Source organism: Coturnix japonica, chromosome 10, assembly GCF_001577835.2.
Source record: "Coturnix japonica isolate 7356 chromosome 10, Coturnix japonica 2.1, whole genome shotgun sequence".
In the NCBI taxonomy this organism is placed as follows: Eukaryota; Metazoa; Chordata; class Aves; order Galliformes; family Phasianidae; genus Coturnix; species Coturnix japonica.
In genome coordinates this window covers 16,060,693-16,085,303 of record NC_029525.1, presented here as the reverse complement: position 1 = coordinate 16,085,303, position 24,611 = coordinate 16,060,693, and the positions used below count along the sequence as shown (strand labels likewise).

General features: G+C 42.5%; 2 protein-coding genes across 4 annotated transcripts; one reads left to right on the top strand and one right to left on the bottom strand.

Moving 5' to 3' along the window:
* Window positions 1-43: 43 nt before the first annotated feature.
* On the bottom strand, window positions 44-16,797 carry CLPX (caseinolytic mitochondrial matrix peptidase chaperone subunit X). 2 transcript variants are annotated; one of them, XM_015873330.2, is made up of 14 exons: window positions 16,649-16,797; window positions 13,720-13,877; window positions 12,480-12,597; window positions 9,037-9,191; window positions 8,155-8,314; window positions 6,967-7,008; window positions 6,221-6,397; window positions 5,355-5,519; window positions 4,953-5,041; window positions 4,614-4,778; window positions 3,605-3,904; window positions 3,230-3,322; window positions 2,905-3,011; window positions 44-1,880 (listed from the first exon to the last, which is right to left on the bottom strand). In XM_015873330.2, the coding sequence occupies exons 1-14, from the start codon at window positions 16,716-16,718 to the stop codon at window positions 1,790-1,792; spliced, it is 1,890 nt and encodes a 629-aa protein (XP_015728816.1). In that variant the 5' UTR covers window positions 16,719-16,797; the 3' UTR covers window positions 44-1,789. The 2 variants fall into 2 exon arrangements, with proteins under 2 accessions (XP_015728816.1, XP_015728817.1); XM_015873331.2 differs by lacking the exon at window positions 6,967-7,008.
* A 113-nt stretch (window positions 16,798-16,910) lies between these two features.
* SPG21 (SPG21 abhydrolase domain containing, maspardin) lies at window positions 16,911-24,587 on the top strand. 2 transcript variants are annotated; one of them, XM_015873341.1, is made up of 9 exons: window positions 16,911-17,044; window positions 17,870-17,959; window positions 20,821-20,982; window positions 21,092-21,172; window positions 21,768-21,913; window positions 22,418-22,526; window positions 23,011-23,118; window positions 23,514-23,654; window positions 23,955-24,587. In XM_015873341.1, exons 2-9 carry the CDS (start codon window positions 17,897-17,899, stop codon window positions 24,075-24,077), a joined length of 933 nt encoding a protein of 310 aa, XP_015728827.1. In that variant the 5' UTR covers window positions 16,911-17,044; window positions 17,870-17,896; the 3' UTR covers window positions 24,078-24,587. The 2 variants fall into 2 exon arrangements, with proteins under 2 accessions (XP_015728827.1, XP_015728828.1); XM_015873342.2 differs by lacking the exon at window positions 16,911-17,044 and adding an exon at window positions 17,266-17,331 and having other exon boundaries at window positions 23,955-24,240.
* Window positions 24,588-24,611: the final 24 nt, after the last annotated feature.

Sequence of the window (24,611 nt, the reverse complement as noted above, 5' to 3'; positions counted from 1 at the left end):
ATCCCCAGCCGAACAGGAGCAGCAGGGATGACACAGCTCCATCTCCCGGGACTCATTGGTTTTATTCAGCAATAAGGTACAAACTGAGGTTACACAGCATTTGTTTCCTTAAAAACAGTTCTTGATTCTTAATAATTGCAAACAATCCCAAAACAACTTCCAAAACTAAAAGTTGTTGTTTGTTAACAGTTCTGCCTAAAATGGTTCTTTTTTGCAATCCATTAAAAAAAAAACGAAACCAATCTGGATTAAAGAAATCTTGAATTAAAAGCGATTCTATTTCTCACTCTACAAAGAGGAAAATGAGGACAGGTTACAGCTCACCACAGGTTCCCATCTAAGAGGCGATGGAGCTTCTCCTGGAAACACCCTCAGCTCTAAAAGCAGCTTCTTTCGAGCCGTGGATGGTGAGTGAACAGAAGGTGGAATCCTAAGGCGGTACCTGATGCATCTGGCTAACAGGGTCCTATGGAAGAAGGCAAGGATTACACCACTATCACTTCAAATTTACATGACGAAAACGAACAGAAAACAAGGGCCGAGCATCCGCAGAACCCTCCCCTACCTAAAACACCTACAGGATGGATAGAAAAGAACCAGACGAGTTAAATTGTTTAGGAGAAGGGCTGAGTAAAACCTAAATCCATCTGAAGGACGAAACCGAGTTGTAAGCGACAACTTTAATTCCTGAAACAAACTGCAAACGTAACAGGTCCATTTGGGGCTTTTACAAACACTTTCCTAAGGGACTGAATTCATTTGGGTGTGGGACAGAAGGCCTTGCTTTGCTGTGAGCCTACAAACCAAAGACAAAAGCACAAGATGCAATACTACAGCATTCAAGCATATAACTTAAGCAGTGCCGTGTGAACACTCGCTACCCATTACATCAAAAATATGATACACTTACTTTTCGTCTCTTAACATTATAAGATAGGTTGGGCAAATAGCTGGCACCAAAAAATTGATGCATGATCGTTCCAATATGTTAAACAAAACGTACTATATTAGAACATTAATATTTAAAAAATTTAAGCCAACTTGGCATCCAAACTCTGACCACCCCCTCCTTATTTCATTTACCCTTCTGGCAAAGTGAGCTCGTTATTGTCTTCACCTTCATCCTCAGCACTTAAGGTGACCGTAACTTTCTCCCAATGGGGAGGTGACCAGCAGGATGTATTATTCAGTATCCAATTTAACTAACAGCCCAGCGGTACATTGTTAGCATGATCTCCCAGCGCTGTCTGCAGGGTTGTCCCCAAGCTTTTCAGAGTCCTGGTGCAAGGGCTTCCCCTCCCAGCCCATGTAACAAATCGCTCCAGCACTGCTGGCTCCCAACACCAGCAGAAAAGCAAACACTGACCCGAGCGTTCCCCCATGTGAGTTGTATGAGGAGTTGATCGTTATTAAACTCATTATTAAACTTGTTTTCCCATTTGTAGAGTAGCATTGCTGTAAAATCTACCTATCGGCAGCACCTGCATTGCTGTTTAGTTTTTAGAAAAAGCAATCCAGGTGTTGCTGTATCTGCTATATATTTTAATTGAACAAATGTAGTATACAATTTATAGTCGAACATTATGCCATTCAAGTCCACACAATGTCCATCGAATAAATCAATGTGATGTTACAGTAAAATACATGATCTGATTTATCTAATAAGGTTCCTCATCACGTATCGTATCCGAGATAGATCCAGTGCTGTTAGTATCAGCTTGTGAAGCCAGAGGCAAATCCTAAGGAAATAACCAAGTGCGCTTTTTGCAGGAGAGCATTCTGACAGAGTTTAATGGTGTGCAGCATCAGCTTGTCGAGGCCAGCCGTCCTCCTCAACTCCAGAGTCATATTCTTCCTCCGATGAATCTTTAGTGGGAGCCCTATAATTGAAATGAATGGATCAGACACTATATAAATGGAGGGGAAAAAGATGGAGACAGCTTCCATACCTTGTGGCCAATTTGCCACCTGCAAAGTGCCCTGATGAAAGATGTTCAGATCTCCATCTGTTTAATGACCTTCTGATCTGAAAACTGTGCTATGCAGATTTAAACTAAGCAAGCTTACTACTGAACATCAATCAAAAGGCTATTCAGTTCAGTTAAGTCATTTGATTTCATTGGTAAATGTTAAGTCTTCAGCAAACACGAGTGCTGGTGCCCCGCAAAACAAGTTGTGGTAACCTTTCCTTTGAGAAATGATGTGCATACAGACAGAAGCACAGCACACATCACAGTGGACCAAGCTCAAGTTCCTGACTATCATTCCTCTGTTTATTTTAACCTCTGTTTATTTTAACCTCATCCATCCCCTCTCAACTCCATCACTTCCTCATTAAAACTACAGCTTTTTAAACCTAGATTTGTCCGGTGCTTTCAGTGCTCTACCACAATATCATCTTTATGACTCTCGTTATTTTAATGAGAGCTCAACCAATCGACAGATGCACCTTTTTCACCCTCTTCTCCTCTGCTGCCCTTAGAGGAGTAAACTTGCTGCAGCCCATAGCTTGCATTAGAAGTACCTCGGAGTGGTAGAAGTTACAAGGAGGAAAAATTCTGCTTCAGAATCTTCCCTGCATTTAGAAAACACATTTAGAAGCTCATGTTTTTTACTGTTACCTTACGATGCTGATTAGTTACTTTATTTCTCCAGGTACACACACACACAACGAGATTTAAAGTAACTCCATGTATAAGTTTATTATTTAGCTTCTTTTTAAAAACTAAAGCAATACAAACCCAAAGTTTCTAGGACAGAATAGGCACTAAGACAACCGTGTAGAGGATACAGATAATGGATCCTTTTTGGTTGTGTGCATGGTTATGTGCTTATGCACTTGTTCCTATGACAAACATCAGACCATTAGCCTGTTACTCATCTGATACTTCATTATGGCTTTACCTAATGTATCCCGGCTCCTTTTTGCCTTCTACAACATCTTTGTCAACTTCCACGCATACGATGTCAGAATTGGGCACTTCGAACATGGGCTCCAGCAACAGCTTTTCCTACAAGAACACACAGAGAACAAATACTTCATTGTAGTGTCCTCTACAGAAAAATATGTATACATAGTTAGTAGGTGATGATCAGAGCTAGAGGCCTTGGAAGAAATCTGAATGGACACATTTCTAAGCAAGGCATTTACTGCAAACTGCCACGATAAGGGCCACAGACACCAACATGGGTAGGTTCATTTACACAAGATGAGACTTAATTTACTTACCATTATAGATCGCAGACCTCTTGCACCAGTCTTCCTCTCCAGGGCCAGTCTGGCTATAGCCTTCAATGCATCTTCAGTTACGTTCAATTCGCACTACACACAGAAAGTGAGCAATTTCAGTTAATATTTTTTTTTATAATTCAACAGCACATTAAGCGTAACAGTGCAAGTAATTGTCTTTTACTTGTCACTGACCAGAACAGTTAAGGTTTAAGCTACATAAAACTTCCACTACATTTCTGTTTCAGCTGGAAGTCACCAGTACTGACTGTCCCTTTACATACAGCTGCTACAAATGCTGAAGGGACAAGAAGACAAGAATAGCAATTGCAGACAACTACTAAATTCAACCTTCAGTATGAGTTTTTTTCCAACCTTATCCATGCTGAATAATGCCTGGTACTGGGGAACCACAGCGTTTCGTGGCTCAGTAAGGATCCGTACAAGGGTTTTCTCATCTAGGCTATGCAGAGGAACCACAACAGGCAAACGTCCCACAAACTCAGGAATCATTCCAAACTCTATGAGATCTCGGGCCTCCACGTGACGCAGCAAGCGATCCTTTTCTTCAATATCCTCATGCGTGTTGGACTCTCCACTTATATTAGCGAGATCAGCAGCTGCTGCAGCCCTCCTGCCTTTTCCCATGTTAGATGGTGTACCAAATCCTAAATACTGCAAAGAAAAAACAAAAATAAAAACTTGATGTGTTTATCAGCCTGTTATAACTTTCTTTATGTAACTAAATCATGTTCCAGCTCCATAAAGATAAGGAGTAATTACATCATTACACATTACTTTAAGCTGAATGAATTACTATTACTAAATTAAACTTCTTGCACGTAATCAACTGCTTATAACACCTGATTGCCACTGTAAGGTATTAAGATGTTTGATGGAATAAGAATAGGGTTATTTTTATAAAAAGAAAAGACACCTCAAGACACCTTAAGACAAAACTCTACTGATACACCAAGGTTTTCTCAGTTTCATCCCCATCACACTCCCACTGAATGAAATCCTGTTATCTCTGCTAGAACAACGTGTGTCTCATTCTGTTCTTCAAGAAACACAGGGTGCTACAACAGATTAAGAACTGTACCAGCAAGTATTCTATCAACAGTGTTCAACCCCTTTCTCACTGCATATGCTAAAAAACTCCCTGTAGAAACAGAGACTACTGCAAGCTCCTTAAGCCTACTAACAATAGGTTTGCTCTTTGCTACCTTTCTTAAGCCTCCTTGACCTCAGGTAACAGATGGAAAACCACTGCTCTATGCACACTTAGTAGATTTACAAATATAGCAAGACCTTCAGAAGCCAGCGCTGTGAGCAGCAATCAAGATAATAACTTGTCAGTTCCAATACAGCCTGGTGCACTCACTTTTTCATTTTTCCTCCTGCTGATAATTCTGTCCAGGCCATTAAAAGCACCAGAAGCTACAAAGAGGATGTTTGTTGTGTCAACTTGCACTGTTTCTCCACGTAGCTTACGAGAATTCTTCTCTGGGACGTTTACTATTGTGCCTTCCAGCAATTTTAACAGGCCCTGGGGAGGAAAGAACAAGCAATAAAGAAAATCCACTATGCAGCATCACACAAGAAGGCAAGAAGTGAGAGTTTTAAGGGGTTAATAACAAAGGAACTGATCTGTGCTATTTGACACAGCAGACTTGATGAACAGTTTGCTTATAACGTAAAGCCACTGCATGCAAGCACGTACTTGTTGAACACCTTCTCCTCCGACATCCCGTAACTGATGGATACCAGGAACACTGCCAATCTTATCCACTTCATCCAGAAAAACAATTCCTGCAGAGGTAGGAAATGGACTTAAGGAAGATTCTACTTCTTCAGACACACAAAAATATACACACTGTGAAGAAGGCAACTTAAGAATCTGTTCTACTTCTGCATTTCAGAGTGCCAAAAGGTATGACCAGAATACATAAACAAAGCTAAAACAAGAACCAGCAGATCTTTTTATAGCTCTCTCTGTTTATTATTTCTGATTTGAAGTAGAAAAATCCATCTACATGCCACAAAAATACAGTTGGCAGAAATGCTGGTGATCTGTAAGTTCACAGCACCTAAGTAACTAAGTAAGATTAGCACAGAACATTACCTTGCTGAGCTTTTTCTACGTTGTAGTTGGCATCTTGCAGCAGTTTTGCGATGACAGATTCAATGTCTTCACCGACATAGCCAGCTTGAGTCAAGGTAGTACAGTCACAGATAGCAAATGGTACATCCAGGCATTTAGCTAGAGTCTGAGCCAGCAAGGTTTTACCTGGTGAAATAAGAACTCCATGTTGTAACTGCCAGGTAGTTCTTTAGAGCACACAAACTCAACTATCAGAGGATAATTACTATCATTGGTAATATCATTACTATCATCATGTCATTACTATGATTAGACATTTAAAATGCTATTAGCATACTCATATATGCTCATACAAGAAAAAGATCCCAAGTCAGTGCTCACAAGCAAGCTGTATTTTTGAATAAGAGCAGTTCTGTATCGAGGCAGCTTGAAATGCATACTGTACCACAAACAGAGTATCACACCATACATAAAACAAAATCCACGTACTTGAATAGACTACAGATTAAATCAATCAATAGTCCTTTGCAGACACCCAAAGTGCAGTGTAAAGTTCCACTGCTCCTTCTTTGGAGAGAAACAGAATTAACATATTATTTAGTGAGCGCTCTCTCAAATAATCTGCAAAATATTACCATATCAGCCCAGCTGCTAAGGACACACAGACACCATTTCATTCAACCACCTGGAACTGATCTGTGCCCAGAGGTGAAACATCACTTTAAACTGCATCTCAACTTGCCTCCTAAAAAGTAGACAGACTTTAGAGGCATTTTGTTTCAGTGCAGCAAAAGCTACATTTTTTAATCGGTCAACATAAAAAAGGTATTAAAATAAAAGAAAGCGAACAAGGATTAAGATACATATAAAGCCATACAGCTGTATACCTGATCCAGTTGGTCCAAGCAGCAAAATATTACTTTTTTCAAGTTTTATGTCATCGTTGGGCGAATCCAGTACTTCACCTCCCCGTTTTTCCTGAGGTATCTGCTGGTTCATTTGTTGCTGCATAGATGCTCCTAAAGCGTTACCGTGTGGACTAATCCCAGCAATCTGCAGCAGTTCTGAAGAGAATAATCACAGAATCACAGGATTATCAAGGTTGTAAAAGACCTAGAAGATCATCTAGTCCAACCATTAGCAATAATAACACTGTTTGAGCACTGCAGGGTCTATCAGTACCTTCAATACATAACAAGAGCTTTCTGTTTTGTTCTATGGATCTACAGTTATATCTGTTTGTGCAGAAATATAGACAGAACCACAGCAAGTTTGAAGCAATTACTACAAAAACACAAGTTTCAGTTATACTTTTGCTTAAGTGCATATATGGAGAGAATCTCTAATGGCTCAGTGTATTATATAGAAACATTCCTCCTTACACTCTGCTGCTTTCCATATTGTCACAGGTTACCTAGATTTACCTGTGCATATGAAATTAAACAGACAGATCCTAAACACCTCTCCTCCCCCCAATCAATGCTCAATGAAATCAACTAAATTTAATAACAGAAGGGAAAAGCGAGCAGAATTTTCACCCAACACTTCTAACCAGTGGTCACTAAATACTAATCTACACAAATATCAAAGGGTAAATATTGCAGAGGAGGACATGAGGAGAGAGATCACTTACTTGTAAATCTGTACTCATCCTCCCGTCTTCTGATTTCTAATTCTAAGAGAGAGGATGAAAACAGTAATGAAAACTTATAAAATCTTATAGCTTCTCTACCTCTTGCCCTCTTCTGAATACTTATCGTTGGTGTATGAAGGACTTCTAACAAGAAATCCCCACAGGTTAGTTTTTATTACCATCCAGTTTAGTCCCAGGCCCAATTTGCATGCTTTTAAAATGGCAGTAGGCTATTTGTTATGTAAAACATTAACACTAAGAGCTCTATATGGATTCTTGTTTTAGAAGCACTTGTAGAATATATATATATAAATATATATACATGCACCATATTCCAATTCTGCTTGGAAGAGATTTCCTTAAACTCATACATTTGTATCTGAGGGACAGAATGGAAAATTAAATGCATTTCAAAGTATTATGAGCTGCACATTCATGAATTACAATCATCCTCTGACAGTTTCTCTGGGTGCACACAACAGTCTGCCTGCAGAGGATCAGGAACTTCCACATGCCAGGTACAAAACAGTGCTACTAAGGATCTCTCCTGCATGTTCAAGATTTGTTGCTGTGTTTGTTGGGGTCTTTTTGGTTCTTTTTTTACAGTAAATTTAAGAAACAAAGAAGATTTGTTTTCTTAGCACACTGTTAATTGCAATACAGAACAAAACACCTTAAGAAAAAAAAAATCAAGGTACGCTTTGAATTAGAGACAGCCACTTAATCCTACTGCTAAAAATAATTTAGATCAACACAGCTCCATATTTACTCAGCAGCAGAAGTTCTGCCAAGAGGAGCTCAGACTCCACCTGCTAGATATGGAACAATACTACGGTGGCCAACAGGTGCTGCCAACAGCAGCAATCAAGTTTAGGAAGGTAACTATTCATCAAATGCACTGTGTAAAATATTGTCTGTGTGATCTGCATTGCTGCCTGCTGATTAAGCAGCAGATATGCCATTAAGCAGTAAAAGTGATTAGGAAGAAAATTTCAGTAAGCTTTATAAGGATCTGTCTATCATCAGTCATCTTGGGAAGCCTTGACATTTCCCTTTCTCTGGGAAACAAATGTACAAACATGTACAGACTGCAGCTCAACTACCACCATTAGAAGGTTGAAAATATGAAGCAGTGTTCTGAAATGGTGAATTTTATTTGAACAGAAGACGACCAAACATCACACAAACCTCTTGGTGTTAGAGAAGTCTGCTTTTCAACTTCAGCTTGCTGTCTCAGGTTAGCTGGGATATTATTGTAGATCCTCTTGTAATGATTATACACAGCAACTGAAAGCACCTTCTTGGCAAAACACTGACCAACAACGTATTTGTCGAGGTAGTTATAAATCTGGAAAGAAATTACTCAATATTAATAACATTTCTAAATAACTGCAGAAATCCAAAGCATGTACTGTTGTACATTGTGTTAAGACAGCCTTTACATGATACTCAAGACTTGAGTGTTGTTTTAGGACTTTTTTTTTGTGCACAGTAAGATTTTGACATACACTCTGAAATCTTCATAATTAAGCAAACCCTGTGGTTCAGAAAGCACTGCAGTCCACTAAGAAGTGTGAGACACACTAAGAGCTCCCTCGCTATCCAAGGAAATCAAATGACATAACATGAGTGCTGCAGTAGACAGATTACAGCCACACATGAACTTGCCATAGTTCTCAGTTAAGAAGTCAGACAAAAGGTTTCACAGCTAAAGAAAGAAACTAACAGTATTAGAGTGTGGAATATGAGGCCGTGGCAGGAAATTAAGGATGCTATGGTTGTAGAAGGTTGAGGTTATCTCAGGGTCACATGGAGAAAATTAAGGTACTGCATCTCAGTCATGAGACAAAGCCAGAGGCAACCAAGCTCAACTCCTCTTATGGGATCTACTGTTTCTTTATCAGTGCTCTGCCAGGTCACAAAGCTCTCAGAGGTTTAATCTTGAACTAATCATCTTTATTCTTCGCTGCTCTGTCACAGCAGATCATTACACACAATGCAGACGAAGAAGTAAACTATTCCAGCATGCTGTAGTACGAAGGACCAGCAGGGTGTCAATAAGAACCGTACCTTTTTCGGTGGAGGAGGCGGCTTCTGCTGGAATGCCAATTTCACAGCTTCTGCTGCTGACTCGGGCTCCTTAATGATGCTCTTTTTAGTGTCTGCCTCTGACAGTACCACAAAGAAATGGTGACACTTCTCACACTTCACAAAACGGGTGGAAGCTGTGGAAAAAGAGAATCAAAATGGTAAGAAAAATTACTCTCATCCCAACAAGAGACAGTCTGGGGATGCAACAGGCGCTCGGATGCTTTGCAAAGTCTTTTGCTTATTTATTTTTACTGTCAATTTTTACTTTCAACATCCAAAAGCCAAACCCTCCAACTACCAGCTGTGTGAATTCTTTCCTCAAAGAGCCACATTATGTGTAAAGACCAGCTTCAAGAATTGCAAAGTAGAACTTGCACAACTACTTTACTTCTTTCAGAAACCCGAGTTGAAATAACCTAAAACAGGCAATAGAGAAAAACAACTTTATAACCTGAAATAGGTCTAACAATACTGCCGTGTTCTATTAAACACAATAAGGCTGGTTTAAGCTAAAGATATTAGTGAATTTATTAAATTAAAAACAAGGTGAATGCAGCAAGACAACCACAGGAAAATCTTTTACGGCTGAACTTCTGAACTCATAAAAAGCTTTCAGAAAATGGCTTGTACAGTCTGGCACAGCTGATTTTACTAGCAGCCTCCAGCAATACACTGGCTGCTTAGTTATAGCTTGTTTTTGCCTTCCACGGAGCTGGCATCAGCATTTGTTTTTAATATTAAATGCACCTTATAGCTGAGTAAAAAAGACCAACAGACCATTTAATAAAACAGCACGTCATACCGTCATCATCACAGCTGGAGTTAATAAATACCACAGAGGAAATCTGTAAAACAGCTGACAAGTTCTTCTGGCAACATTCCCGCTGCCTCTTATCTACCTGATATGAACGCAATCACTCGCATACGTTCATCTGTATTAACTCTTATTGAGCCACAGCACCACATGAAAATACTCTCTCCCAATGCTCATTCAGAAGACCCCCGCTCTCCTGTATGTCTGCAGAGCCACGAGGCTGCTGTCCTTCCTTCTGCAATGGTAACAGCCTGGTTAGGAAGCAGTAACCACAACAATATTTGTCCCCTTTACAGATCATGGTGGGGAAAGAAAAGAAGCTAAACAACAAGCAAAAATCATTGCGCAGAGTACACTTGCCTCACTTACCCCAAGCAGCAGATAGGAAGGTTAATTAGAGACCTTTCCTATTTGCAGTGGGACCAACAAGGTCAATAGGTACAGAGCAGCTTTGATGTGTTGGGGGCCCCAGATTAATTTGGTAACTTCCCTTGTTTATATGTGGTGAGTCAGCAAATACACAAGAGCACAGGGAAGAGCTTTCAGGTCAAATTATCTCACTGTCATTAAGATGTTTGCAAATACTTATTATGTAATAAAAAACAGCAACAAGTTGAGTGTTGTTTTTGATCCAGGCAATATTAGCACAGCGTGCCAGGGGCTGCGTCTGTACAGAGATTTCCAAAGCCCACATAAAGGGAAACACCGGGTTACTACAATACGTGCAGGAAGTCAAAGCAAAAGAGTTAATCTTGAAAACATTCATGGGGCTGAGACAAAGTGGTACCAAACTACTAAGGTAAAAAGACATCAGGGAGCTTCCACCCTGTGAGATACGTTGCAGCAAAGTCTTGCTTTTGAGGATGAGAGATAACGGCATCAGCTGAAGGCAGCAGAAGCAGTGCCTGGTTACGGCTTCTTAGGCCAACCAGCTTTAAAGCTATTGGATTTCACTCCACCTCTGGGGCTCACATCTTGTTTCGCTGATCATGGAACTCTTTGCATAGTTTGGCAAATGAAAGCAGTCCTGGAACTGCTGAGAAAATAAGTCTAATGCACATCTCTCACTCCTAATATTTTGTTACTGGAAAAAAGAAATGAAACGACTGCTAATTCCTTGTTTTCCTTTTGGCTTTCAGTACATAAGGCCAGCAGCCTGTAATTCAAACCAGAATTGGGTGAATTCATTTTTGCTAAGCTGTATCAAAGGTTTAGCAGAAAACTTAGAGTTACATTGTATGAGAAAACTTGAAACCCGTTCATTTTGGACCATTTTTCCCCCCCTTTTTCTTTGTTTTTAATGTTTTTAAAAGAATTAGAACTTAGCCCCTTGGTTTTCCAGCTACTTCACATTCTATGGTTTGGCTGGAAGCAGTGTGATCAAATTAACAGACTAAGCCAGAAAAAGACACACCCAGAGGAAACTCGAGAGCAATTACGAAATAAAATTGAAGACAAAGATTTCAGCTAACAACTAATAGAAAACTGAAGACCGCTGCTCTCAGAAGGAGAAAGTCCATTCTAGTCCACTATCAGGCATCACAGTGCTCTGTTCAAACTCCTAACAGACTTTCTACAGGCTGTACAATCCTGAAGTCTTGGAGTAGAACACCAGGGATATAAAAGGCAGATACACTCCGCTACCCACAACCAGACTTGCTCCTATCTTCTCCCATAATTTGAGTAGAAATTAATCACTCTTGTAATTCATGCTGCCTGATCATTTTAATTAAATAGCAGGTTTACATTTAATACTAATTATTTAATTAAATAGCAGGTTTTACACGAGCAGCAGTGAATAAAAGCATACCTGCTCATTTTCACTATGACATTAACGATGGTTTAACGAGTTTATGTTGTCCTTGTCTGAAAGCTTCTTACTGCAGAAGTCTGATTGTGATTTGATACTTCCTCCTTGAGCCCCACCAAGTGACAGGAAGTATTTGCTTTCTGACATCTACTTTCTAGACCAGTCTCCTTAGTGCTAAGTCAATCTGCAGCATAACTGGTATTAGTCTGAATTGTACTTGAAAAGGCTGCTATTCCTGCTGGACATCAAGCATCCCATACACTTGATTTTGTTTGGACTTTCCTGATTCCTATTTAGAACTTATGATGAGTTTGGGTTTTGTGGCAAAATCAATCTGGTAAGCCATCTGTCGCATGCTGACTCCTCTGCTAGATAACCACTCTGCTTTCAGCTCTTGCAGGATTAGTCCTATTATTCAGTAAGCAAAGGACAGACATTACCAACACTTACATCTATAAATGGACGGAAAAAATGTATTAGTAGTTAAAGCAGTACTGTTTACACAGGCATCTCTATGACTGCATAGAACACAGACAAGCTATTAGAAATGAGCACATTCAGAATTGCAAACCGAATTCCACTATCATATTCTGCTCCACATCGTGGGCAACTACACAAATGCATCACAGTACATGCTTACTCCAATGTGGGCAAACTAAACTTTCCCCCCCCACACACATATTGTGTAATTAATTGAAGTTCTACATAGACTAAAACTTAACGATCGGGACTGTATTGGATCATTAACACAATCACATCTCCAGCTATTTCTAACAGAAGTTATCCATCAGCACTTACAGACGAAGGTCTCCACATGTGTGCACAGGTCTCCACACTTGGGGCAGCGCAGCTGGTTCCCTCCTTTTCCAGAACTTCCAGAGCTCGACTTCTTACCACCCCCCTCACTGACAGACTTCTGAAAAGAGATAGCCAGACAATTAATGCCAAAGTGACACCGGGCATTTGGCAGCACGTTTATGGAATCCAGCCACGTGAATACTGTAATGCCTGTATAATGAAATAACTGCTGTCAGGACTTTTTAAAGGTTTTGATAACTCAGCAGCACAATAAAAACAACCTGAAGAATTTGAGCATCTGCATCTCCCAGTTGCACCAATTTTGGACACCCACGGAAGCACCCCAGATCTACATTAGAACTGCCTGATTGGCACTAGAATAATAGCAAGCTACACTGTGTTAAGGGTGTTTTAATAACACATTTCAGCACAGTTTATACCAACCACAGAGAAGAAAACAGCTCATTCTTACAGAGCGTCATTTCATTATCACAACTGTGTTTATTCTAAAGGTTCCGGATGCCACATCTCTTCTCGTGTCCTTGGCAGACGTCCCTATGCTGGCAGATGGCTGTAGGGCAGATATGCCCATAAAACAAGCATCTCAGAAACTGTGTGGAAAAATCCTCTTCTGACCCCTAAGGCAGAGCCCTGCTGCTCTTCCTCCCTGTTACATTTTCAATGGTGTTTAATTTTAACTGGTAGTCATTAATTTTAGGAAACACCAAAGATCTCTCTCCCCCCTCTTCTAAGGTATTTCTGTACTTTTTGAAGCCTTACTTGCCCACTTCTCCTCAGAATCTTTCTCAAGCATAAAATAAGAAGAAAAAAATTCAGATTTCCTTCTTTGTTGTTTAATTAAGTTTAATCCAAAGCTTCAGAACACACCTGTGTCATTTGGACAGTCACTCAGATGACTTCACACCATGCTAAGGCAAAAGTTATCACTCAATCTCTCAACATCTTATTTGCTGACTAAAGAGCAATTTTATTCTCAGGTAATCATTTATCTGAAGAAGCTGTTGATTAACTATAATTATAGAGAAAGCCCAGGATGAAAACAGATTGAAATTTACTAACAAGAATAAAGCAGATCTCCTCACAAAGTTGCCTGGTGATAACTTAAACACAACTACCAAAGCAATTCTGAAAAGGAACACTGAAAACTGTACTTGTAAAAGCCCACTCGACAGCAGCAGGCTTTGGAAGAACAGCTGTGATCACTGTGCACTGACATTACCTTGCTTCCTTCAGAGCCATCCTTGCCTGTGCCATCCTTTGAAGCGAAATACGCCGGTGTTTCAGAGAAGTTTCTTAGAGGAATCCGCCGGAGAGAACAGGTTTCAAAAGTCCCAAGTTTGCCCAGGACGGGGATGCGTGTACGGCCACAGGTGATACCTAACAGCACATGAAAGCAAAGAAGAAAAGCAGTTAATTTCACCAACCATTACACTGTACTGAAAACCTTGCCAACAAGACAACAGAACTGCCTTGTTAGCATCTGACTACAATGCAGGCTGTGCAGATATCTACTGAATGTGCATAGCTGCAATGCGCTGTTTTATCCTTTTATCCAACTCTATAGGGAAAATCATTAAAATTAAACCAACCCGGTGTTTTCCTCAGGCACACTCTGTTCAAAATGCAGCTTTTTTACTGACAGATTAAGTACCTACATTTTGGACCTCACTTACCCCAGTTCTAACCCTGATGTCACCAAATCCCAAAGCTGATTGATGTTCAACAGAGCTCAAAGCCACCAACAGCAAAACTCCGAGCAGCCACGTTTCAGTTATGCCAAATGAATTCATTTCACCACCTTAGAGCTTACTCCATCAAAAAGTTGCTAGATAGTCCAAAAATGACCTAAAATGTGATGTCAGAGGGCTGAGAAACCCATTGTGATGTAGGACTGGGAACATCCCCTGTGTGATGCGATCTTTGGAACAACCAGCATCCAGCTCTTGTGAAACCATCCAAATAAGAAAGGGACCATTGAAACGCCCCCCCCTTTATTATGCAGCAGTTACCAAAGAGGAGAGTCAGAGGCCCAGCCTTGTGTCTGGATTTGGATTTCGCTGTCAGCTCCACTGAGAAGTCATTTCCAGGAATTGGATATAACGTCTGACACACAAAAAGAGCTGTTCCAGGGGGAACTGAAAAGGCAGCGTCACAGCTGGCACACACTGACCCTTTACAGAGAGGCACAGTGACTATTAAACGTAATGGTAACGCTGTGGACGTGGCTTACAGCCAACAAGGGGAAAAAAAAACCTATTGAGAAACCACGCGGCGTGTAAGGTTACACTCCATGCCTAGGTATGATGTGAATCCACACATGTCATCCCTGCGATTGCAACACCTCGGCACAAACAAGGAGCCCACAACCCTGATCTTCCGCCTTCCTTATATGTAAACCCTAAAAAGTTGCCTAGAAAAACCAGCACAATTCGTTTGCTCTGGAAGAAGTGAACGTTTCTGGCTTTATTTATTGTTTTAAATACAGAGAGCAAAGTCCTAATAAGGAGACTCAAACACTTTACTCCTGCTGAGCACTACGCAGGGACTGAAGGTGGCCAATTTTAATTGAATGACACAGAAAATACCCTGAAAGTCCACACTATGGGCTATGAAACGACATGAGAAGTGCCTGAGCTGATAAGCACCGTGCTCCTGCCCTATCGATCAGCACCACCACAGCTGTGTGACTGCACCCAGAGTCTGCTGGGCTGCAGGCAATGCATCCAGGCAGCCGTCCACCCCGCAGCAGTGTCTGTGCTGCTCATCACTTCTCCCTCTTATAAAAGCTGGTAGGGTACAACATTAAACTGACCACACCACACGTCAGCTTCAGGCCCTGGGACAAAACTTGTCATGTTCAGCCAAACCAGAGCTCTGAGTGACTTTTAGCTCTATTATCTCTTATGGAAAGAACTTCAATGTAAAAATAAAGACTGAAGAAGAAAGTTAACACAACTGTCCTGCATAAGTAAACCCAGAGGCAACTTTTCAATAGCAATTCCAGCCCAGTGTTGGCATCTCCTGCTGGAGGATGGAGGCAATATAAGGGTGCAAACATGTAGCAGCACAGCAGCAGTCAGGTTTGGGCACTCTTTGTACTTATCAGAACACGTATCAAACATAAGGGCTGTGGCAGCTGCAATAGCACCTCTCCATAACCTGCCTAAGTTTAGCAGGCTGTGACATAACAGAAGGCTCCTTTGCAACTTATTAAGCGTTAATTGAGAGGTGAGGAACAAAACGCCAACTTTTAGGGCCAAACCTCAAGTATCCTGTAAGAGTCTTTAACTCAAAGGTGTCACAGGGAGACTGACAGGAGACGAGGCCACCAGAGCTGCCCAACAACCTCGAGTTAATACCAACCTCCACCACACCCAGCAGTGATGCCCCACAAAGTGATCTGCCCCAACCACCACCGTGTGCCAAGCGAAGACTTTGATAAGTTCCAAGTAAGCTGATGTGCAATATTACCCCACAAACATATTCTGCTCTTATTTGTTCTTGTACACAAGAAATCCATCAGAATTCTTAGATCTGAGGGGGAAAAAAAAACCCCAAGTTGTGTTTGTTCCTTAGAAAGGCACAGAGAAAAGCAGCAGTTGTGAGTTAAATACAGCTTTCAGAATCCTTGTTGCCCTGGTTCTGGGTGGGTCGGAAGGCCACGTTCAGCCTTCAGAGGGCTGATGGCCCACACAAAGGGGGGTGCAGCGCTGAGCTCAGCCCCGGGGAACCACGAACGGCCCCTCTGCCCTATGAGCCCCAAAACCCATTGAAAAGCAGGGAGGGCTGCCCACAGCAATGCATTGTGAGCTGACAAAGCGCACAGGACACACAGCAACAGGAGCAAAGGAAGGCTGAAGTCCCTCGGAGAGCTGCCAAGGGGCCTCGCGCTGCTCGTGAGCTGGACGCGCTCTGTGCCAACCAAGCACGGAATGACGCCAAGCACAGCCCCACAGCCTCAAACTGCGGCCCAAGATGGAAACACCGTGCGGGGCTCAGGGCTCCCTCAGCACCGAGCACCTGCGGAGCTGACAGGGCCCGGCCCGGCGGGGCAACACGAAGGAGCCACGGCGGGGGGGGGGCTGAGGGGAGCGAGGGATCGGGGTGTTTGGGGTATTTGGGGTATTTGGGATATTTGGGGTCGTTACCTCTCCTCGCAGAGGGCAGCGTGGAGCCCAAGAGACGCGCGGCCGCGGCGCAGCTGTGGCAGGCGGACATGGCGCGGCCGCGGCCCGGCCCGCTCCCCCTGACGAGGCCTTGGGCGGCGGCGGAGTGAAAACAGCCCCTCCCCCACACGGCGCCGCCTAGTGACGTCACCGCGCACACCTCCCCCACTCCCCCCACATCGGACTACCGCTCCCAGCAGGCACCGCGCGGGGGGGGGGTCTCTACTTCCGCCTCGGTAGCGATGGCGGCCCGTCCTGCTGTCACGTGGTCGGCGCGGGGTAGTACCCGGAAGTAGCGGCTGGTGGTGGAGGAGAGCGGCGCAGGCGGCACCGCGCCCCGCTGACCGGGCAGGGCCGAGCCGCCAGCGCTGCGCCCAGGTGTGTGGGGGCGCCGCTATTGAGTGTTACTGAGCGGGGCTGCGGGGTCTATGAGGCTCCGGTGGGCTGGGGGCGGCCGGGGCTGAGGCCGAGGGGTGGGTGTTGTGAGGGTGGCCCTGTGGGCGGGGGTCTCGTGGTGGGGAACAGGCCTCGTTGCGGAGTGGACGCGGGGCCTGCAGGCAGGGCACACACTGAGCAGCACTGGGCCTGTGGTTCCCTTCCATAAGCAGTGACAGGTCCTTGGAAACCCCGGTGCTGGACTCTGGATCACTTGGGTGCTGGCCAAGGTAAAGGGCAGAGCTCACCTGTGTCCTGCGTGCTCCTTTATCCTGCCCGCTGACAGCACACAGATCAGCTTAAGGCTGAAGGAGGGGAGGTGATGGCAGTGCGAGTGTAGGGGCTGTTTGCAGTGAGTGCTTTAGTTCATTGGAAGTTGTTGTCTTTGTGTCTGTGCAGCTCTGCAGGCTGCTGGAAAAGCTGTTCTTACCTTCACTGCAGTTTGATGTGCTGCCAGACTCTGACAAAGTGCTGTTAGCTCTATAAGGCCCTTCTAGCCTGCAACAGTTGTCTGTTACCGGGACTGTGCCGTTACAAGAGCATCGTCATTTCCTAATTGGAGCAGTGCATGAAGGCAGTTGGGTGACTGCCTCGTGGGAGCACAGTTGTGTGGTTTGTGATGAAAAGATGAGGAAATGGTGCAGGTCAGATGCAGTGCTGCTGTGAGCAGCTCCCTGCAGGTGCTTTGTGTGCATGGCACAGCTCTTGCCTGCTGCGTAAGGGAAACCCCGTGTTCTTGATTTCAAACATTGTTTTTCTTTGTTTCAGTCTGACCCGAGTTTTTTCCTAACCATCATGGGAGAGATTAAAGTCTCTCCTGACTACAACTGGTTCAGAAGCACAGTTCCTCTTAAAAAGGTATGTACCGCAGTCCTCAGCTTGCATGCTACATCTCTCCTTGTACTCTATGGCACAGGAATTCAAGCAGTTTGGCTCTGGATAATGCAGAACAGTTGTGGCTGTGTTCATCCAGACAAACTGTTTCCCTACATGTCTTAGGAGTGCATGAAAGCACACTCTTACTTTTACTTTTCACATGCTTCTGGGCAAGCAGCATGCTCGCAGTTGCTGCCTTCCAGCTGGTTTTGTTCTTTAATGTGGGCAGCTCTTTGGGCTGCAGGATGGTGCTGGCAGAAGAGGGAAGAACAGCACTACTTCTTTCAACAAGTTGGTTCCATTTGGGCCACTGTAAAGGAACTGTGTCCCCAAACCTAAGGAACAATGCTTAAGTGTGCCTGGCTTTCTCTAAGACATCAACCTCATGACATGGTTCTGCCTTCAGCTACTGCTGACTGATCAGGATTTCAGAAATAAGAACACGTGTGTAAGCCAAAGCTGTTGTTAACAGGGTTTCTGGTGACCTTCAGACTAGGGAATGCCTTTCCCCCTTGAGTGATCCAGCCATCTCCAAAGTAAAGTGATGCTACAGCGATGAATATGGGGTATGAAGAAGATAGAAGTAAAATAGTCCTTGTTTCTGGCGGGTGTGGGACGTACTTATGATTACATTATCTTCCCAAAGGCTTAAGCAAAACTTGTGCACTGTGGAGGAAGGAATGGCCAATCACTGTTACTCCTGATCAGTGCCTGTTACCCTAAAGAAGCAGAGCCAGCACTGTTTGAAAACATGTTAAGATGCTCCTCTCAAAAGCAGCAGGAAATACACAGCTCCGTTGCCTTTCCTGCCCTTGTCAGAAACAGGAAGTACAGTGCAGAACATAATATTTTTAGGCAAAGTCTTAAGCTCTTCCTCTGAACCTGCATTTGGATTTGTGGCCCCTAAAGTCAACAAGTGCCACAATGTGAGTGGCCCTGATGTGATATTTCAGCTCAGATAAACATTCTGGTTCTCCACTGGGAACTGCAGCCACTCTGGTCCTTGTCATGGCTGCTGTACTGTTGGTGTGGGTACTGCAGCTTCTTAGGGCCTAAAATGAAGGAAGAAGGGAGTACAAATTAAGGCTGATTCAGACCAGACGCTGTACCACTGTATAGGGATCTCCTCCTCAATATACACCACTTGCTGTTTTAGATCAGTCCTTCTTTAAAACCATCAGCAGAGGACACTCTGGTTCTGCTAAAGCCAAGGGAAGTTCTGCCTCTTGTTTCAGTGATGTACAGATTTTGCCCTTTTGACTGTAACTATTAACTGTTTTGACTTTTGACTGTAAATGCTCTTCAGCAGTGGACCTGAAAAAAGCTAATGCCCTCCCAAGCCAGCAGTTAACCATCCCACAGCACTTAGCATTGGGTTTGAGCTGTAGTAGTATCTGGGATGTGGCTGGAAATCAAATAGAACAGTTCAAACCCCCTGATTCATTGAGTTTGAGGAAAGAAACTTTACCTCTGAGCCTCAGTTCCCTTCATAAGTCAGGTGTTGCTCCTCATCTGGAAGTACTCCTTAAGATTCTGCTGTAGCCATTGACAGCTACCTTGAATGTCTCCAAAGTTACTGTAGAATAACAGCTGAGAGCTGTAATTTCTGGAGATGATGTGAAGGGTTGATTTTTGGGAGGCTTTAGGAGGGCTTTTGTGCAGGGTGCTGGGGGGGTTTTTGTGTGTATGTGTTTTCTTAGTGGCTTCAGTGGTCTGGGAAGCCCTGCTATGTAATCTGTCTTTCTTTGTTTCTCTTGGAGATCTCACAAAACAGCAGTATCATGTGATTCCTCACATGTTCCCAGAGCTTGAAATACCGGCTTTATTACAAGCAGATTTGTTAATCAAGCAAAAATGATACACTGTTCTCTAACTCCCTGAGCAGCTTAATTGCTGTGATGGGAAAGTGAATTATGCTTCTATGCTGCTATTCAAAAAATTACAGAATCTTGACACGTGGATGAACTCCTGCTGTGCGATGCAGCTTTCCTTAGATTTGTGACTGTTGATCTGGAATGAGCTGCATGCTTTTTGCTGGGGTGATGAGGGTTGAAACCAGCATGCTAAATACACACAACAGCTTGTTGGTAGGTCAGGCCCTGTAAAAGCGAGCCAGGCTTCAGCAAGGCTGGAGCAGACAATCGTTACCTAATTCCTATACTTCTGAATATACTATTTCTGCTGTGACTTCTTGCTTCTGGCATGTTACGTGCCCTCTGTGAGCAGCTTGTGGTGGATAATCTGCTTCATCCAGCTGTGTCGTAGGGACTCCAGGCTCTCCTGACATGTGCTTATTTCTTTCCAGGTCAGCTGTGCAGTGCTGCTCTGGGAGTTGAGTACATCCCTAGCAATCAGGTGTAACTGCTTTAAATCAATAATTTGCAGTTAGCAGCATAATTCAATAGACTCACACACATCCAGACCTGTAACATCTTTTGTCCAGTAAATAGGAGTTAGTTAAAAATCAGACCCTGGGGCAATGCAGGCTCTTCCAGCCTAAGGCTGCTGTTCTGGGTACTGTGAGCTGGCCCCATGGTTCTCTTTTGGGCCGTGGCACAGTGGCTCCAAGCATATTTCTCCTCATGTGGAACTGTATAAATGGGTCTGACAGTGCCCGGTTGTAGTTCTGTCTCCAGCTCCATCCTTGGAAACATCATTGCTTAGTAAACAGCCTTAGAGAAGAAAGTTGTTGTGAGAAATAAAAGCTGGTCTTATTCAATAGTTTTGGATACCGTAATATTTACTGAATGACAAATATTTTGTAGTAGCAATCCTGGAACATGCTTGAAGAAGCTCATTTCAGTCCTGTGTTTCTCACCCCTTCTCTTCTCCTCTTCTTCCAGATAATAGTAGATGATGATGACAGTAAAGTCTGGTCGCTGTACGATGCAGGACCCAGGAGCATTCGGTGCCCGCTCATATTTCTTCCTCCTGTAAGTGGAACTGCAGATGTGTTTTTCCAGCAAATTTTGGCACTGACTGGATGGGGTTACAGAGTTATTGCTGTGAGTATCATCTAGAAACCTTGAATGTGAGAATCAGTGTAACTTTGTAGCAGGAGGTTGACGTCTGATGATTAGAGACTGGCTTTTTGTGTCTTGTATATTGTTTCAGTTGCAGTACCCGGTGTACTGGGATCACCTTGAGTTCTGTGATGGATTCAGAAAACTGTTAGACCACCTTCAGCTGGATAAAGTGAGTGCCCAGAGATGGATATATAGCTGCCATAAAAACCTGATGCTTGAAGGCCTCATTTAAGAGCAAATGTGAAGTTCACAATGCAAAACCAGCCTATAAAGAGGCTGTGTTCTTTTGAAACTAGTTTATTTTTGAAAGGAAATTCCCTTGAAAATCTGACTGAATTCTCTGCTGTTGGAGGCTTATTACATTGGGTTGCTAACTGCATTTTTCTTTCTTGCTGAGATCCTGCTGAAGTTATCCTTCATAACTCACATTGTACAGAATATCACCATAAAGTACCTTGGATTGGAAAAAACATTGAATATAAAGTGAAATGATTACATTTTACTTAAGCACGATGAGCACACAGAAATTAGAAGCGTGATCAGGAAACGCTTCCTTTTTTTGGTATTTATCTCTTCTTGTAAATCAAAGAACCTACATTGAAGGCCTTTTTGTTCTGGTTTTGTTTTGTTTTGTTTTTCCAATTAAAAATGAGCTATAAGGACAAGGTAAAACTTGAAGGACTTTTTGTAACGTGGCCCTTAAGGGTCACTTAGTTCTCAAATGTAACATGACCTGTTTGTTTTGGTTTTCCTTTTTGAATTAGGTTCACCTTTTTGGAGCTTCTCTAGGAGGCTTCCTGGCTCAGAAATTTGCTGAATACACACACAAATCTCCCCGAGTTCAATCTCTGATTCTATGTAATGCCTTTAGCGACACTTCCATCTTCAATCAGACATGGACAGCAAACAGGTAAGGAAGACCGAGACAAGCAATGAGACTGGTGGCATTAATGTGTTTTCTGATGAAATTCCACACTGATCTGGTTCAACATGTGTTTAACTTGTTTTCAGCCTGCGTGCCTAATGGTGAGGGCTGGAATACATGTGACTTTTAAAACCATACTATAAAGGAAACAGAAGTTCTCACAATTGGGAGTGTGGAATTTGACAGACTCCTCCTGTATTTATTTCCTGTGATCATTTAAGGACGTGGTCAGACTTCAGAATTCTACTTGATTTCCAGCAAAACTTTTTAGAGTGAGGAAAGTGTTATTCACAATGTTTTTAATACACCCTTGCAATGCAGCAGCTTTCCAGAGCATTTCAGTCACATATCTGCAAGTTTTTCCATCTCTGCTCTTGAAGCATCTTCACGATTTCATTTGAAATTCTTGCACAAAAGTCAGTGCAAGAAAAGGGAAGACTTAAAAGAAAGCATCTTAATTCTGATTGTTACGTCTTGTTTCTGTTTTAGCTTTTGGTTAATGCCTGCTTTTATGCTGAAAAAAATTGTCCTTGGCAATTTTGCATCTGGTCCTGTAGACCCTGAAATGGCCGATGGGATTGATTTCATGGTGGACAGGGTAAGTGGCTGTGTGCTCCAATGGCTGTAATGTCAATCTTTGTGAGATATTCACTTAGTAGATGGGAGGTTGTAGATATTTCTGCTGCTTTCTTCATTTACTTACCCAGAAGTGAACAGTGGATGGATTCTCAGCAGGTGTTGGCTGCAACAGCTCTTGCAATTTAACTGGTGCTGTGATTTGTCTACCTTATTGTTCCATTTATCTATGTATATTGGAAGAGAGGTGGCTAAGAAAGAGATGGAAATGGGAATAAGTGCTGAGATAGTAGGCTATGCTCTAGAGGCAGGAACAATTAATTAAACGTTCTAAGTATTTGTCTCATGCAGCGAAATATTAAGATGGAACTATGATCTTCATCTGAAGTGCAGTCATGTTTCCCTTTAAAACTAAAGAGCTGTCTTCTCTTTGGCTCTGCTGTTATTATTGCATTAACTTCCTGCAGTGAAATATGTTATTAATCACAATTTGTCTCTACTGAAAGCTGGAGAGTCTGGGCCAGAGTGAGCTTGCCTCGAGACTTACCCTCAATTGCCAGAACTCTTATGTGGAACCTCATAAAATCCGAGACATCCCCGTAACTATTATGGATGTAAGTTTATTTCAGCTTAATTTTTTAAATACTTTTTTTTTTCTCCCAAACATCATTTCCTCCTCTTGGAAAGCAGGGCCTGGATATTGTGTTCACAACTTAATAAATATTTGCACCATCTAATTTTGTATTTAAATAGTTTTTCTACTGACTGGATAAGACAGCGGCTCTTCTGTGTTGAATTAATGGCTGTTACTGCACAGAACACCCAAATGTTTATCTATCAGTGTTAGCTTTCTAGTCACTGATGCTTAACTTGTTTGCTTGTTTTCTGTTTCATTAAAACTGCTCCACAGACAAGCTGGCAACTGCTTCTAGAAACAGGGTCTGTCAACTTGATTTAATAAGCAAAATCTGACTAGACTTAGAATTAACTGTTGTCACTTGTTGCATAGGTGTTTGACCAGAGTGCGCTCTCAACCGAAGCGAAAGAAGAAATGTATAAACTTTATCCTAATGCCAGAAGAGCTCATCTCAAAACAGGAGGCAATTTCCCTTATCTCTGCAGGAGCGCTGAGGTCAATTTATACATTCAAGTGAGTGTCTGCATTCAAACCTAATCTACAAATGTGTTGCTGAAATAACAGGAAACTTTTTCTGAGCTTGCTTTTTTCTTTAACTGCCTGATGTTTTTACTCCCATATCACTGATAGAGAAGAACTGTGCTGCAGGTTTATCAAGGGTTGGTTTTGGAGGCTTGGTTGCTACCTGTTCCCTCAGTCCTTTGTCTGTACTCTTGTATTCCAGGCCAACAACTTCATCCTCACTGAAACATTACCCATAAGGAATGTGTCTTAATCTACACCGGTTTCACTGTTATTTTCTATATCCAACAGATTCATTTACTGCAGTTCCATGGTACCCGGTACGCAGCCATTGATCCCTCTATGGTCAGCGCAGAAGAACTGGAAGTCCAAAAGATCAGTCTTCATAGCAGCAGTGAACAGGAAGAGCAGTAGGTTTCTGACTGCCAGTGAAAACGAGGAATCAGTTTGGGCCTCCTGCGTACAATCACCTGTTCCTACTCTGCCTTTCTCCTTGTGTTAGCCGATTATCACTGTGTGATTCCAGCAGGATCAAGTCAGTGAGCTACTCGCGGACAATAAACACTCAACAATGTGACAGGGCATCCGTTTAATTTTTAGTCTTTGAATTCAAGAAAGTATCTTTGAAGACTACAGTTTTAAAAACAAAGACATTTTTGCTACCAAAGTCTTCACTATCACGTTCTTAAACAGAACAGTATTTCTTTTTATATTTTCATTCAGCTGTATATATTGCCACATGCAGGTTGTGTACTTACAGGTTGACATATATTTTTGTTGAATATTTGATTTAAAAGTTGTTTAAGTGCCAATGATGCCATCACTTCTTTGCTCCGTATGTTGTGTTGCAAGTTAGTTTCCATTTGAAATTTTTAACTTTCTTGCTAGCTGTTAAAAATGGTTTTCAATAAAACTCCAATTTCAGCAATTGCCTCTTCTACTGATTGC

What these genes read in the sequence shown, in the direction of transcription:
- CLPX (XM_015873330.2), bottom strand. Translation starts at nt 16,718, where the DNA reads ATGTCCGCCTGCCACAGCTGCGCCGCGGCCGCGCGTCTCTTGGGCTCC. An exon ending in CGCCTCCTCCACCGAAAAAG is followed by an intron (nt 8,315 to 9,036) that starts GTACGGTTCTTA and finishes ATTTCTTTCCAG; the next exon opens with ATTTATAACTACCTCGACAA. An exon ending in GCTTGGACCAACTGGATCAG is followed by an intron (nt 5,520 to 6,220) that starts GTATACAGCTGT and finishes TTATTTCACCAG; the next exon opens with GTAAAACCTTGCTGGCTCAG.
- SPG21 (XM_015873341.1), top strand. Translation starts at nt 17,897, where the DNA reads ATGGGAGAGATTAAAGTCTCTCCTGACTACAACTGGTTCAGAAGCACA. An exon ending in GGGGTTACAGAGTTATTGCT is followed by an intron (nt 20,983 to 21,091) that starts GTGAGTATCATC and finishes ATATTGTTTCAG; the next exon opens with TTGCAGTACCCGGTGTACTG. An exon ending in TTGATTTCATGGTGGACAGG is followed by an intron (nt 22,527 to 23,010) that starts GTAAGTGGCTGT and finishes CTCTACTGAAAG; the next exon opens with CTGGAGAGTCTGGGCCAGAG.